We start from the raw sequence: 14,873 nt of genomic DNA on the forward strand, positions 1-14,873 counted from the left end.
TACACTACGAATACCTTCAGTATGCTTAAGGTTGACAGTCCATCCAGGATCACCATAAGGAAACATTACAGGATATGTCATGGGATCAACATTTTCACTAAGACTAGAAATTGGAACACTCTTTGAATCTTTTGGGTGTATACATATATCACGTTCCATAGGAGGTTCACCATCTTCGCTAACAAATACAACTGCTACTTCACTACAAGATGGAATATTAAATTTACTTTGATTCAATGATCTGTCGCGTTTAATCCACATTTCAATATTTCTTATAGGTTTATTTTTAGATTTTGCTAGTGATTCTTCTACTATTTCTACCTCTCTCATCATTTTAAATGCTTTAGCATAAGGATTAATTTCTCTTAATAATTTATCTATTTCTTCCATTATTGATGATAAACATTTCTCATTACATTTATTTTTTAATCGTTCAAGCACTGCATCATTGGTATCAAGAATGTACAACTGTCCATATTTTCGGTTTTCATTATCATCAGGATGAAGAGCATATGTATTATGATATACTTGTCCGTGAACACGAAAAACATAAGGACCATATCCTTTAGGAATTTCTAATTTAGCTCCCATGCTAGCAAAAGCAAACGAATTATTATAACGACGAATATTTTCTTTATAATTTTTTCCTTCAACACTTGAATCTAGTAACAAACTTTTTAAATAAAGGGGATAAAGATTTAAATCTTTTAATTTTACTTTACCCTTATGACAGCAACTTCGAAATAATTTATTTGGCGGCCTTTCACACAAAAAATGTAACTCACTACAAAACTTACATTTTACATTCATCAAACCTAAATAATTCTGTAGAACTTCACTTTCATCAAAATCTTCAAAAGACATAATTGCAACTCGTGCACTTTTTTTATTCCGATTATCCTTTTTACATGCCAAATTCTTTTCTTTGCGTTTCTTCTTTTCATCTTCACTTTCCATAGATAATTGTACCTTCTGACATGCCAAATTCTTTTCATTGCGTTTTTTCTTTTCATCTTCACTTTCAATAGATAATTTTGCCTTCTTACATGCTAAATTATTTTCATTGCGTTTCTTCATTTCATCTTCACTTTCCATAAATAATTTTGCCCTCTTACATGCCAAATTATTTTCATTGCGTTTCTTCTTTTCATCTTCACTTTCCATAAATAATTTTGCCCTCTTACATGCCAAATTATTTTCTTTGCGTATTTTTTTTTCATTCTCAGATTCTGTAGATAATTTCTTTTTTTTGCATGTCAAATTTTTTTTTTGACGCTCTATCTTTTGTATTTCTGTTTCTGTTTCATTACGCATACGTTTTCTCAGTCTATCCTTCTCTTGTCCACTTATTTTCTTTTCATTCGTGACTTCGCGCCTTGCTTTCTGTTTTCTTTCTTTTTCTTTTATTGCTAGAAGTCTCTTTTTATCGTTTTCTTTATTTAGGGATTGGTTCATTTCTGAATATTGTAGTGTTAAAGCTTTTTTAACATTTTTATTAGTTGCACAAAGTCTTTTTATTTCACTTTCATTATTAAGAGAATGCTTTATTTCGAAATCATTAGATGACATAACGCTTTCGACATTATCTCTGAAAAGGGTTGTTAAAACATAAAAAGGATTTTGTTTACCATTTTTAAGTTCGTCAGATCGATTAATGAAAAGACTATTCCAATCATTTTCTACTATCGAATTCCTCATTTTAGACACTTTATCTGCCAGGAAATGATTTAGCCTATTATTTTAAAACATTGATTTTAAATGCTTTCTCATTATATCATTATCAGTTTTATAATTCACGCTGCTTGGCATTACATTAAAAAATACAGAGGTTGCAAATGCTATTGCATATACTCCACACTCAACACTTCCAAACGGTTGTTGATCAACAGCTACAAAAACTACTGTTGGTTTAAAAGGAAACAATCTAATTAAATAATCTAATTGATGCACATTTAAACAACCTGCATTAAGGCTATCAAAAACATAAAGCCTTACTCCATCGTAATAGACACAAATCCAATGACCTGAATTGATACTACCGCTAAAAAGTATTTGAATATGTTTATCGCCTTCTTTAATTGGAACAATTAAATCAAGCATTTGTAAATACAAAGTACTTTGCATATTAAAAAAAGAATTTGAATCTTTTTTCAATAAATCTTCAAATTTATACATATGCATGTCATTTAACAATTCATTTCTATTTTCAATAATTTTTAAATCCTTATTACTTAAAACAACATACCCTTTTATGTTGGCCATTGTAGAATTCATCGAATTTTATTTTATCTAATTTTATTATTCAAAATTTCAAATTCCAATATCCAAAATCAAAATATTGTCCAATTTTCAAAATCCAAACATCTTTAATACTAAAGTTATCGAATATCAAAATACACAAATCTTTAGTACAAATGCAAAAAAATGCAAATTATATTTCCAAAATCAAAAATTGAATATCCAAAATCAAAAATTCAATATCCAAAATCCAATATCAAAAATCCAAAATTCAATATCCATAATCCAATATCCAAAATTCAGTATCTAAAATGTAATATCAATATTCAAAATATTTTCTAATATCCAAAATTCAATATCCAAAATCCAATTCAATATCCAAAATCCAAAATTCTTCAATGTTAATATTATTTTAAAAAAATCAAAATATCTTCAATACTAAAGTCATTTAATATCCAAAATGCATAAATCTTTAGTACAAATGCTATAAAATCCAAAATATAATTGACATCAAAGAAAAAAATAAAAAAAAATGCACTGAAATATTTTTTTTTAGTAGTTTAGAAAATCAAAATCAAAAAGGCAAATATAATGTACGAAAGTTTTTAATTACTCATTGACAACTTTTAGAGAAATGATTTACCTGACAGAAATTTGTCAGTTTAAATTTCATCTCTCTTTCTCTTTCTCTCTTTCTCCCTCTATAAACAAAACAGATTGCAGGTCAAGCGAACCCTCATTTCCAAAATAAAGATATATCGGCACCGTCTACTTTAATATTCTGTTTCTCACAAAATTATTGTTGTCCCACTTTCATATTTACATAGCTCATAGGAAAAAACCTCAGCTTTCCAATGAAAATAAAATAAAAAAAAATACCCGAAGGGGTAAAAATCGAAAAATAAGGGTTGAATTTGGAAAAAAGGGGTCAAAAAATATTTTTTTTAATTTTCGTATACATTTTTCGTATATATAAATTAAAATCCATTAACTTTTGTCATAGTTATACGGATTTGAAAATGACAATGTTACCCATAACGTCAAAACTTCAACCCCCTCTACTTTCTACAAATATTTTTTTAATGAGTTTATATTTTAGGGATTTATTACTATCATATAGGACAACAATTTACCAAAGTATGAAGCCAATCCCAGAACATTGACTTTATGGGCTGGGGCGATTGATAAAGAATCTCTCATATACACTTGTATTAAAACCCCGGATTAATTACCACAAAAAACCAACCCTTGGACAATAGAACCTTTGTTAAATAATCAATGAGAACTAACTCTGAGGACCCAGGTAATAATTTCTTTTCTCCCATTTATTACATCGAAAAATACCCTTCGACAATAGAACCTTTGTTGATAAGGATTAACTCTGAGAACCTAGGTAATAATTTTTAAATTTTTTTATTACAAATTTCAGGGACTCTAATACAGGTATGCATATATATATATATAGATATATATTTATTTTTATTTTCAAAACAAAAAGGAAAAAGATTAAGATTTAAGACGAAGATATTCTTATGCCATTTTGAATTGACTAGATAGAGAAACGCAATGTTAAACGAAGAAGTACTTATGTTATATTCCTTGGTGTAAGAAAGAAAGGTATGCGTTACCTATTCAGTTTTAGACTTTCTTTATAGTTTTTTCACGTGATAAAGGGAGAAAGAAACTATTACCTGGGTCTTCAGAGTTATTAATTAATCCTCTTTAAAAGATTGCAGGTCAAGCGAACCCTCATTTGCAAAATAAAGATATATCTTTCTCTCTCCATAACTTGTTCTTTTCTCTGTCACCGAAAACCCAGCTAGGGTCCGGACGGAATGAATGAATGAATACCAAGATAATTATAGTTAAAATAAAATGAATTTAAACTATGGGCAAACTATAGCGACCACTCTTAAACTACGCGAAGAGTCAAATCAAATTTTCTAGCCATTTAAATTTGAAAATTAAATAACTCTAAACTATGGCGACCTCTCTTGAACCAAGAAGACAGTTAAAGAAGAAGACCAAGAAGAAGTTAAATTTTCTGTCCATTAAAGTTTAAAAATTAAATAAATCTAAACTATGGTCAAACTTTGGCGAACTACAGCGACCTCTCTTGAACTATGGGCCAAAAAGAAGTTAAATTTTCTGGCCATTTCAGTTTTAAAATTAAAAAAATCTAAATTATGGGCAAACTATGGCGAACAATAGCGACCTCTCTTAAACTATGGGCCAAGAAGAAATTAAATTTTCTGGCCATTTCAGTTTTAAAATTACATAAATCTAAACTATGGCGAACTATGGCGTCCTCTCTTGAACCAAGAAGAAAGATGAAGAAGAAGACCAAGAAGAAGTTAAATTTTCTGGCCATTCAAGTTTAAAAATTAAATGAATTTAAACTATGGGCAAACTATAGCGACCACTCTTAACCTTCGCCGGACTGGATACTTTTTATATACACGGTTGACAAGATCCCACCCAGGGTGGGCCAAATGTTTTCTTTTTTGTATATTGCAATAAAAACTTAAAATCATTCAGTTTTTTTCCAAAATTGTTATATGTTACCAAATAATATATTTTATTAATGTTTTGTTGATTTTTTATTTGTTTAAACAATTTATTATTAATAATTTATAACTTTTTCAAATATACATACGACAGTAGAAGAATTTTATAAATTTGTTACCTTTTCTTCGTAGTTATTAATTCAAAGGTTATAAATAAAATAAAATATATAATTCAATTTGCAACAACTATTATTATAAATTGTTTAAACAAATAATTGTTGCTATTTATTAACATTCTTCATAATATTCCTAGAAAATTGCAATTTTTTTCTAATTTTGCAACTTAACAAGCACAACATATTAACACAAAGATTTTATATGAATTTACTATTTAACCAATTGTTTAAACAAATAATTGTTGCTATTTATTAACTTTCTTTATAATGTTCCAAGAAAATTGCAATTTTTTTCTAATTTTGCAACTTAACAAGCTCAACATAATAAACATGAAGATTTTATATGAATTTAGTATTCAAACGATTGTTTAAACAATTTATTGTTGTTATTTATTAACTTTCTTGTAGTGTACCTAGAAAGATGCAGTTTTTTCCTAATTTTGCAATTTATCAAACCGAATATAATATAGCCAGACAGATTTGACATAAATTTACTAATTTAACAATTGTTTAAACTATTGTTGAATTTACAATTTTACATCAAATCTATCTTTTATTATATTCGGCTTCATGAGTTGCAAAATTAGAAAAAACGGCAACTTCCCAGGTGCCGTACAAAAAAAGTTAGTAAATAACAACAATAACTTATTTAAACAATTGTTGAATTAATAATTTTACATCAAATCTATCTTTTATTATATTCGGCTTGATAAATTGCAAAATTAGAAAAAAACTGCATCTTTCTAGGTGCAGAACAAAAAAAGTTAGTAAATAATAACAATAATTGTTTAAACAATTGTTGAATTAATAATTATACATCAAATCTATCTTTTATTATATTCCGCTTGATAAATTGCAAAATTAGAAAAAAACTGCATCTTTCTAGGTGCAGAACAAAGAAAGTTAATAAATAATAACAATAAATTGTTTAAACAAATGAAAAATACAATATAATATTTTTTATATCTATTATTTGACATCATAAAACACTCACAGTGAAAAGTCTGCATGATTTCAAGTCTTTTTGTAAAATAGAATTAAAAAAATATCTGAATCATCCCGGTTATCTCCGTACATACATTTATAAAAGTTATAAATAATCAAGAAGAAATTTTTTTAAAAAATTTGTTTTTACATTTTTTGAAAGTTCTTAAGATTTTGTTCAGTGACTTAAAATCGCGATTCAATTAAGGCAAAACTTTAGAAGATATGGCAATTTCAATTTGTCTGGCCCACCCTGGGTGGGCATCTTGTCAAGCGAAGGTTAAACTACGGGAAGAGTCAAATCAAATTTTCTAGCCATTCAAATTTGAAAATTAAATAACTCTAAAATATGGCGACCTCTCTTGAACCAAGAAGAAAGTTAAAGAAGAAGACCAAGAAGAAGTAAAATTTTCTGGCCATTTCAGTTTTAAAATTAAATAAATCTAAACTATGGCGAACTATGGCGACCTCTCTTGAACAAAGAAAAAAGTTAAAGAAGAAGACCACGAAGAAGTTAAATTTTCTGGCCATTAAAGTTTAAAAATTAAATAAATCTAAACTATGGTCAAACTATGGCGACCTCTCTTGAAATATAGGCCAAGAAGAAGATAAATTTTCTGGCCACTTTAGTTTTAAAATTAAATAAATCTAAACTATAGGCAAACTTTAGCGAACTATAGTGACATCTCTTGAACTATCGGCCTAGAATAAGTTAAATTTTCTGGCCACTTTAGTTTTAAAATTAAATAAATCTAAACTATAGGCAAACTTTCGCGAACTATAGCGATATCTCTTGAACTATCGGCCTAGAATAAGTTAAATTTTCTGGCCACTTCAGTTTTAAAATTAAATAAATCTAAACTATGGAGAACTATGGCGACCTCTCTTGAACCAAGAAGAAAGTTAAAGAAGAAGGCCAAGAAGAAGTTAAATTTTCCGGCCATTTCAGTTTTAAAATTAAATAAATATAAACTATGGGCAAACTATTGCGACCTCTCTTGAACTATAGGCCAAGAAGAAGTTAAATTTTCTGGCCATTAAAGTGTAAAAATTAAATAAATCTAAACTATGGTCAAACTATGGCGACCTCTCTTGAACTATAGGCCAAGAAGAAGTTAAATTTTCTGGCCATTAAAGTTTAAAAATTAAATAAATCTAAACTATGGTCAAACTATGGCGACCTCACTTGAACTATAGGCCAAGAAGAAGTTAAATTTTCTGGCCATTAAAGTGTAAAAATTAAATAAATCTAAACTATGGTCAAACTATGGCGACCTCTCTTGAACTATAGGCCAAGAAAAAGTTAAATTTTTTGTCCATTTCAGTTTTAAAATTAAATAATTCTAAACTATGGAGAACTATGGCGACCTCTTTTGAACCAAGAAAAAAGATAAAGAAGAAGACCAAGAAGAAGTTAAATTTTCTCGCCATTCAAGTTTAAAAATTAAATGAATTTAAACTATTATAGCGACCACTCTTAAACTACTGGAAGAGTCAAATCAAATTTTCTAGCCATTTAAATTTAAAAATTAAATAACTCTAAACTATGGCGACCTCTCTTGAACCAAGAAGACAGTTAAAGAAGAAGACCAAGAAGAAATTAATTTTTCTGGCCATTAAAGTGTAAAAATTAAGTAAATCTAAACTATGGTCAAACTATGGCCACCTCTTTTGAACTATAGGCCAAGAAGAAGTTAAATTTTCTGTCCATTTCAGTTTTAAAATTAAATAAATCTAAACTGTGGTCAAACTATGGCGACCTCTCTTGAACTATAGGCCAAGAAGAAGTTAAATTTTCTGGCCATTAAAGTTTAAAAATTAAATAAATCTAAACTATGGGCAAACTATGGCGACCTCTCTTGAACCAAGAAGAAAGTTAAAGAAGAAGACCAAGAAGAAGTTAAATTTTATGGCCATTAAAGTTTAAATATTAAATAATTCTAAACTATAAGCATACTTTGGCGAACTATAGCCACCTCTCTTAAACTGCAGGAAGAGTCAAATCAAATTTTCTAGCCATTTATATTTGAAAATTATATAACCCTAAACTATGGCGACCTCTCATGAACCAAGAAGAAGACCAAGAAGAAGTTAAATTTTCTGGCCATAAAGTTTAAAAATTAAATAAATCTAAACTATGGTCAAACTATGGCGACCTCTCTTGAACTATAGGCCAAGAAGAAGTTAAATTTTCTGGCCATTTCAGTTTTAAAATTAAATAAATATAAACTATGGGCAAACTATAGCGACCTCTCTTAAACTGCGGGAAGAGTCAAATCAAATTTTCTAGCCATTTATATTTGAAAATTAAATAACTCTAAACTATGGCGTCCTCTCTTGAACTATAGGCCAAGAAGAAGTTAAATTTTCTGGCCATTAAAGTTTAAAAATTAAATAAATCTAAACTATGGTCAAACTATGTCGACATCTCTTGAACTTTAGGCCAAGAAGAAGTTAAATTTTCTGGCCATTTCAGTTTTAAAATTAAATAAATATAAACTATGGGCAAACTATTGCGACCTTTCTTGAACTATAGGCCAAGAAGAAGTTAAATTTTCTGGCCATTAAAGTGTAAAAATTAAATAAATCTAAACTATGGTCAAACTATGGCGACCTCTCTTGAACTATAGGCCAAGAAGAAGTTAAATTTTCTGGCCATTAAAGTTTAAAAATTAAATAAATCTAAACTATGGTCAAACTATGGCGACCTCACTTGAACTATAGGCCAAGAAGAAGTTAAATTTTCTGGCCATTAAAGTGTAAAAATTAAATAAATCTAAACTATGGTCAAACTATGGCGACCTCTCTTGAACTATAGGCCAAGAAGAAGTTAAATTTTATGGCAATTTAATTTTTAAAATTAAATAAATCTAAACTATCGGCAAACTATTGCGACCTCTCTTGAACCAAGAAGAAAGTTAAATAAGAAGACCAAGAAGAAGTTAAATTTTCTGGCCATTAATGTTTAAAAATTAAATAAATCTAAACTATGGTCAAACTATGGCGACCTCTCTTGAACTATAGGCCAAGAAGAAGTTAAATTTTCTGGCCATTTCAGTTTTAAAATTAAATAAATATAAACTATGGGCAAACTATGGCGAACTATAGCGACCTCTCTTAAACTGCGGGAAGAGTCAAATCAAATTTTCTAGCCATTTATATTTGAAAATTAAATAACTCTAAACTATGGCGTCCTCTCTTGAACTATAGGCCAAGAAAAAGTTAAATTTTTTGTCCATTTCAGTTTTAAAATTAAATAATTCTAAACTATGGAGAACTATGGCGACCTCTTTTGAACCAAGAAAAAAGATAAAGAAGAAGACCAAGAAGAAGTTAAATTTTCTCGCCATTCAAGTTTAAAAATTAAATGAATCTAAACTGTGGTCAAACTATGGCGACCTCTCTTGAACTATAGGCCAAGAAGAAGTTAAATTTTCTGGCCATTAAAGTTTAAAAATTAAATAAATCTAAACTATGGTCAAACTATGGCGACCTCTCTTGAACTATAGGCCAAGAAGAAGTTAAATTTTCTGGCCATTAAAGTTTAAAAATTAAATAAATCTAAACTATGGTCAAACTATGGCGACCTCACTTGAACTATAGGCCAAGAAGAAGTTAAATTTTCTGGCCATTAAAGTGTAAAAATTAAATAAATCTAAACTATGGTCAAACTATGGCGACCTCTCTTGAACTATGGGCCAAGAAGAAGTTAAATTTTCTGGCCATTTCAGTTTTAAAATTAAATAAATATAAACTATGGGCAATCTATGGCGAACAATACCAAGCTCTCTTGAACTATAGGCCAAGAAGAAATTAAATTTTCTGGCCATTTCAGTAATAAAATTAAATAAATCTAAACTGTGCAGAACTATGGCAACCTCTCTTGAACTATGGGCCAAGAAGATGTTAAATTTTCTAGCCATTTCTGTATTAAAATTAAATAAATCTAAACTGTGGAGAACTATGGCAACCTCTCTTTAACTATGGGCCAAGAAGAAGTTAAATTTTCTGTCTACTTCAGTTTTAAAATTAAATAAATTTAATCTATGGGCAAACTTTGGCGAACTATAGCGACCTCTCTTGAACTATGGGCCAAGAAGAATTTAAATTTTATGGCCATTAAAGTTTAAAAATTAAATAAATTAAAACTATGAGCAAACTATGGCGAACTATAGCGACCTCTCTTGAACTATGGGCCAAGAAGAAATTAAATTTTCTAGCCATTAAAGTTTAAATATTAAATAAATCTAAACTATAAGCATACTTTGGCGAACTATAGCGACCTCTCTTAAACTGCGGGAAGAGTCAAATCAAATTTTCTAGCCATTAAAATTTAAAAATTAAATTAATCTAAACTATGGGCAAACTATGGCGAACTATGTCGTTCTTTCTTTAACTATGGGCCAAAAAGTAATTAAATTTTCTGGACATTTCTGTTTTAAAATTAAATAAATCTAAACTATGGCGACCTCTCTTGAACCAAGAAGAAGTTAAATTTTCTGGCATTAAAGATTAAAAATTAAATAAATCTAAACTATGGTCAAACTATAGCGACCTTTTTTGAACTATAGGCCAAGAAGAAGTTAAATTTTCTGGCCATTAAAGTTTAAAAATTAAATGAATTTAAACTATTATAGCGACCACTCTTTAACTACTGGAAGAGTCAAATCAAATTTTCTAGCCATTTAAATTTGAAAATTAAATAACTCTAAACTATGGCGACCTCCCTTGAACCAAGAAGACAGTTAAAGAAGAAGACCAAGAAGAAGTTAAATTTTCTGGCCATTAAAGTTTAAATATTAAATAAATCTAAACTATAAGCATACTTTGGCGAACTATAGCGACATCTCTTAAACTGCGGGAAGAGTCAAATCAAATTTTCTAGCCATTTATATTTGAAAATTAAATAACTATAAACTATGGCGACCTCTCTTGAACTATGGGCCAAGAAGAAGTTAAATTTTCTGGCCATTTCAGTTTTAAAATTAAATAAATATAAACTATGGATAAATTATGGCGAACTATGGCGACCTCTCTTGAACTAAGAAGAAAGTTAAAGAAGAAGACCAAGAAGAAGTTAAATTTTCTGGCCATTAAAGTTTAAATATTAAATAAATCTAAACTATAAGCATACTTTGGCGAACTATAGCGACATCTCTTAAACTGCGGGAAGAGTCAAATCAAATTTTCTAGCCATTTATATTTGAAAATTAAATAACTATAAACTATGGCGACCTCTCTTGAACTATGGGCCAAGAAGAAGTTAAATTTTCTGGCCATTTCAGTTTTAAAATTAAATAAATCTAAACTATGGTCAAACTATAGCGACCTTTCTTGAACTATAGGCCAAGAAGAAGTTAAATTTTCTGGCCATTAAAGTTTAAAAATTAAATGAATTTAAACTATTATAGCGACCACTCTTTAACTACTGGAAGAGTCAAATCAAATTTTCTAGCCATTTAAATTTGAAAATTAAATAACTCTAAACTATGGCGACCTCCCTTGAACCAAGAAGACAGTTAAAGAAGAAGACCAAGAAGAAGTTAAATTTTCTGGCCATTAAAGTTTAAATATTAAATAAATCTAAACTATAAGCATACTTTGGCGAACTATAGCGACATCTCTTAAACTGCGGGAAGAGTCAAATCAAATTTTCTAGCCATTTATATTTGAAAATTAAATAACTCTAAACTATGGCGACCTCTCTTGAACTATGGGCCAAGAAGAAGTTAAATTTTCTGGCCATTTCAGTTTTAAAATTAAATAAATTTAAACTATGGATAAATTATGGCGAACTATGGCGACCTCTCTTGAACCAAGAAGAAAGTTAAAGAAGAAGACCAAGAAGAAGTTAAATTTTCTGGCCATTAAAGTTTAAATATTAAATAATTCTAAACTATAAGCATACTTTGGCGAACTATAGCGACCTCTCTTAAACTGCGGGAAGAGTCAAATCAAATTTTCTAGCCATTTATTTTTGAAAATTAGATAACTCTAAACTATGGCGACCTCTCTTGAACCAAGAAGAAGACCTAGAAGAAGTTAAATTTTCTGGCCACAAAGTTTAAAAATTAAATAAATCTAAACTATGGGCAAACTATGTCGACCTCTCTTGAACTTTAGGCCAAGAAGAAGTTAAATTTTCTGGCCATTTCAGTTTTAAAATTAAATAAATATAAACTATGGGCAAACTTTTGCGACCTCTCTTGAACTATAGGCCAAGAAGAAGTTAAATTTTCTGGCCATTAATGTGTAAAAATTAAATAAATCTAAACTACCCAATGGGCACGGTTATCCACTGGATGTCCGAAGGACATCCTTTTCGGAACGTTCTTGGGACATTGTTAAAAAGTCGTTCTAAAGATATCCTTAGGACATCCCAAAAAAATTCCCTAAAAAGGCATCCTGTAGATGTCAGAAAGAATGAAATAAAGACATCCAAAACAAGTTCTATGTCTGGCCTAGAGCAGTTACAAAAATATCCTTAAGAAACCTTAAAGATATTTTTGAAAATTATGGAAAAAATTTGATTCTTTTCAGTACATTTTTTAGACATATTGAGGATATTACAAAGAAGTCTGTTGGACATTTTTTGGACATGTTTAGTACATTCTCAGAACATAATCCTTTTTCGGCGAATTAGCCCATAAGGATCAATATATGTATATGACCAGTAATCGCGATATACTTTTTTTGTGTATTTGGATCTTCAAGAGCACTTCGGTGTTGTGGGTCGTTTGGCGTTTAAGACTTAATACACTTTACATTACGCGCTCTGTAGCCTATGAAGTATACATAATTTCAACGTAATATTCATTTTGGTTATCAAAAATTTTGGAACATTTTAGTACATTACTTTGCCATTTTCAGCATATTTTTGATACATTCTCAGGACATATTTGGGACATTCTCAGGATATGGTTGGAACATTTTTAGGATACTCTGAGAACATTTTTTGACATTTCAGGGATATTTTTAGGACATTCTGGGGACCTTCTGAAGACGTATTTAACACATTTTGGGGACAATTTCAGGACATTCTTAAGACGTTTTTTGACATTTCGGGGATATTTTTAGGAAATTCTGGGGACTTTGTATAGTCGTAATAAAGACAATTTTAGGACATTCTTAAGACTGTTCTGGGGAAGACATAGAATATACTTTGGGCGTCTTTAAGTCGTCTTTTTTATGTCTTTGGAACATTGACGCAATGTCCTAGGACACTTTGGAACGTTCTACAGTCATCCTAAAGATATCTTGGTGCCCAATGGGTATGGTCAAACTATGGCGACCTCTCTTGAACTATAGGCCAAGAAGAAGTTAAATTTTCTGGCCATTAAAGTTTAAAAATTAAATAAATCTAAACTATGGTCAAACTATGGCCACCTCTTTTGAACTATAGGCCAAGAAGAAGTTAAATTTTCTGTCCATTTCAGTTTTAAAATTAAATAAATCTAAACTGTGGTCAAACTATTGCGACCTCTCTTGAACTATAGGCCAAGAAGAAGTTAAATTTTCTGGCCATTAAAGTTTAAAAATTAAATAAATCTAAACTATGGGCAAACTATGGCGACCTCTCTTGAACCAAGAAGAAAGTTAAAGAAGAAGACCAAGAAGAAGTTAAATTTTATGGCCATTAAAGTTTAAATATTAAATAATTCTAAACTATAAGCATACTTTGGCGAACTATAGCGACCTCTCTTAAACTGCAGGAAGAGTCAAATCAAATTTTCTAGCCATTTATATTTGAAAATTATATAACCCTAAACTATGGCGACCTCTCTTGAACCAAGAAGAAGACCAAGAAGAAGTTAAATTTTCTGGCCATAAAGTTTAAAAATTAAATAAATCTAAACTATGGTCAAACTATGTCGACCTCTCTTGAACTTTAGGCCAAGAAGAAGTTAAATTTTCTGGCCATTTCAGTTTTAAAATTAAATAAATATAAACTATGGGCAAACTATTGCGACCTTTCTTGAACTATAGGCCAAGAAGAAGTTAAATTTTCTGGCCATTAAAGTGTAAAAATTAAATAAATCTAAACTATGGTCAAACTATGGTGACCTCTCTTGAACTATAGGCCAAGAAGAAGTTAAATTTTCTGGCCATTAAAGTTTAAAAATTAAATGAATTTAAACTATTATAGCGACCACTCTTTAACTACTGGAAGAGTGAAATCAAATTTTCTAGCCATTTAAATTTGAAAATTAAATAACTCTAAACTATGGCGACCTCCCTTGAACCAAGAAGACAGTTAAAGAAGAAGACCAAGAAGAAGTTAAATTTTCTGGCCATTAAAGTTTAAATATTAAATAAATCTAAACTATAAGCATACTTTGGCAAACTATAGCGACATCTCTTAAACTGCGGGAAGAGTCAAATCAAATTTTCTAGCCATTTATATTTGAAAATTAAATAACTCTAAACTATGGCGACCTCTCTTGAACTATGGGCCAAGAAGAAGTTAAATTTTCTGGCCATTTCAGTTTTAAAATTAAATAAATTTAAACTATGGATAAATTATGGCGAACTATGGCGACCTCTCTTGAACCAAGAAGAAAGTTAAAGAAGAAGACCAAGAAGATGTTAAATTTTCTGGCCATTAAAGTTTAAAAATTAAATAAATCTAAGCTATGGTCAAACTTTGGCGAACTATAGCGACATCTCTTGAACTATGGACCAAGAAGAAGTTAACTTTTCTGCCCATTTTAGTTTTAAAATTAAATAAATCTAAACTATGGGCAAACTATTGCGACCTCTCTTGAACCAAGAAGAAAGTTAAATAAGAAGACCAAGAAGAAGTTAAATTTTCTGGCCATTAAAGTTTAAATATTAAATAAATCTAAACTATAAGCATACTTTGGCGAACTATAGCGACCTCCCTTGAACCAAGAAGAAGACCAAGAAGAAGTTTAATTTTCTGGCCATTAAAGTTTAAAAATTAAATAAATCTAAACTATGGTCAAAC

General features: G+C 29.6%; 2 protein-coding genes across 2 annotated transcripts in view; one reads left to right on the forward strand and one right to left on the reverse strand.

Moving 5' to 3' along the window:
* The window catches only part of LOC127286122 (uncharacterized), a 570,090-nt gene that overhangs the window by 424,553 nt on the left and 130,664 nt on the right, over positions 1–14,873 (forward strand). The window lies entirely within an intron of this gene.
* LOC127286139 (uncharacterized) overlaps positions 1–14,873 on the reverse strand; it is a 30,672-nt gene that overhangs the window by 3,285 nt on the left and 12,514 nt on the right. The window contains exons 2-4 of the mRNA XM_051312453.1: positions 1,311–1,588; positions 909–1,199; positions 65–662 (exon numbers count right to left, since the gene is read on the reverse strand). Of these exons, the coding sequence (XP_051168410.1) occupies positions 65–662; positions 909–1,199; positions 1,311–1,588 (1,167 nt within the window). The remainder of the gene's footprint in view (positions 1–64; positions 663–908; positions 1,200–1,310; positions 1,589–14,873) is intronic.

Source organism: Leptopilina boulardi, unplaced genomic scaffold, assembly GCF_019393585.1.
Source record: "Leptopilina boulardi isolate dan_hultmark-lab unplaced genomic scaffold, ZJU_Lbou_2.1 LbouV2_350, whole genome shotgun sequence".
NCBI classification, from domain to species: Eukaryota; Metazoa; Arthropoda; class Insecta; order Hymenoptera; family Figitidae; genus Leptopilina; species Leptopilina boulardi.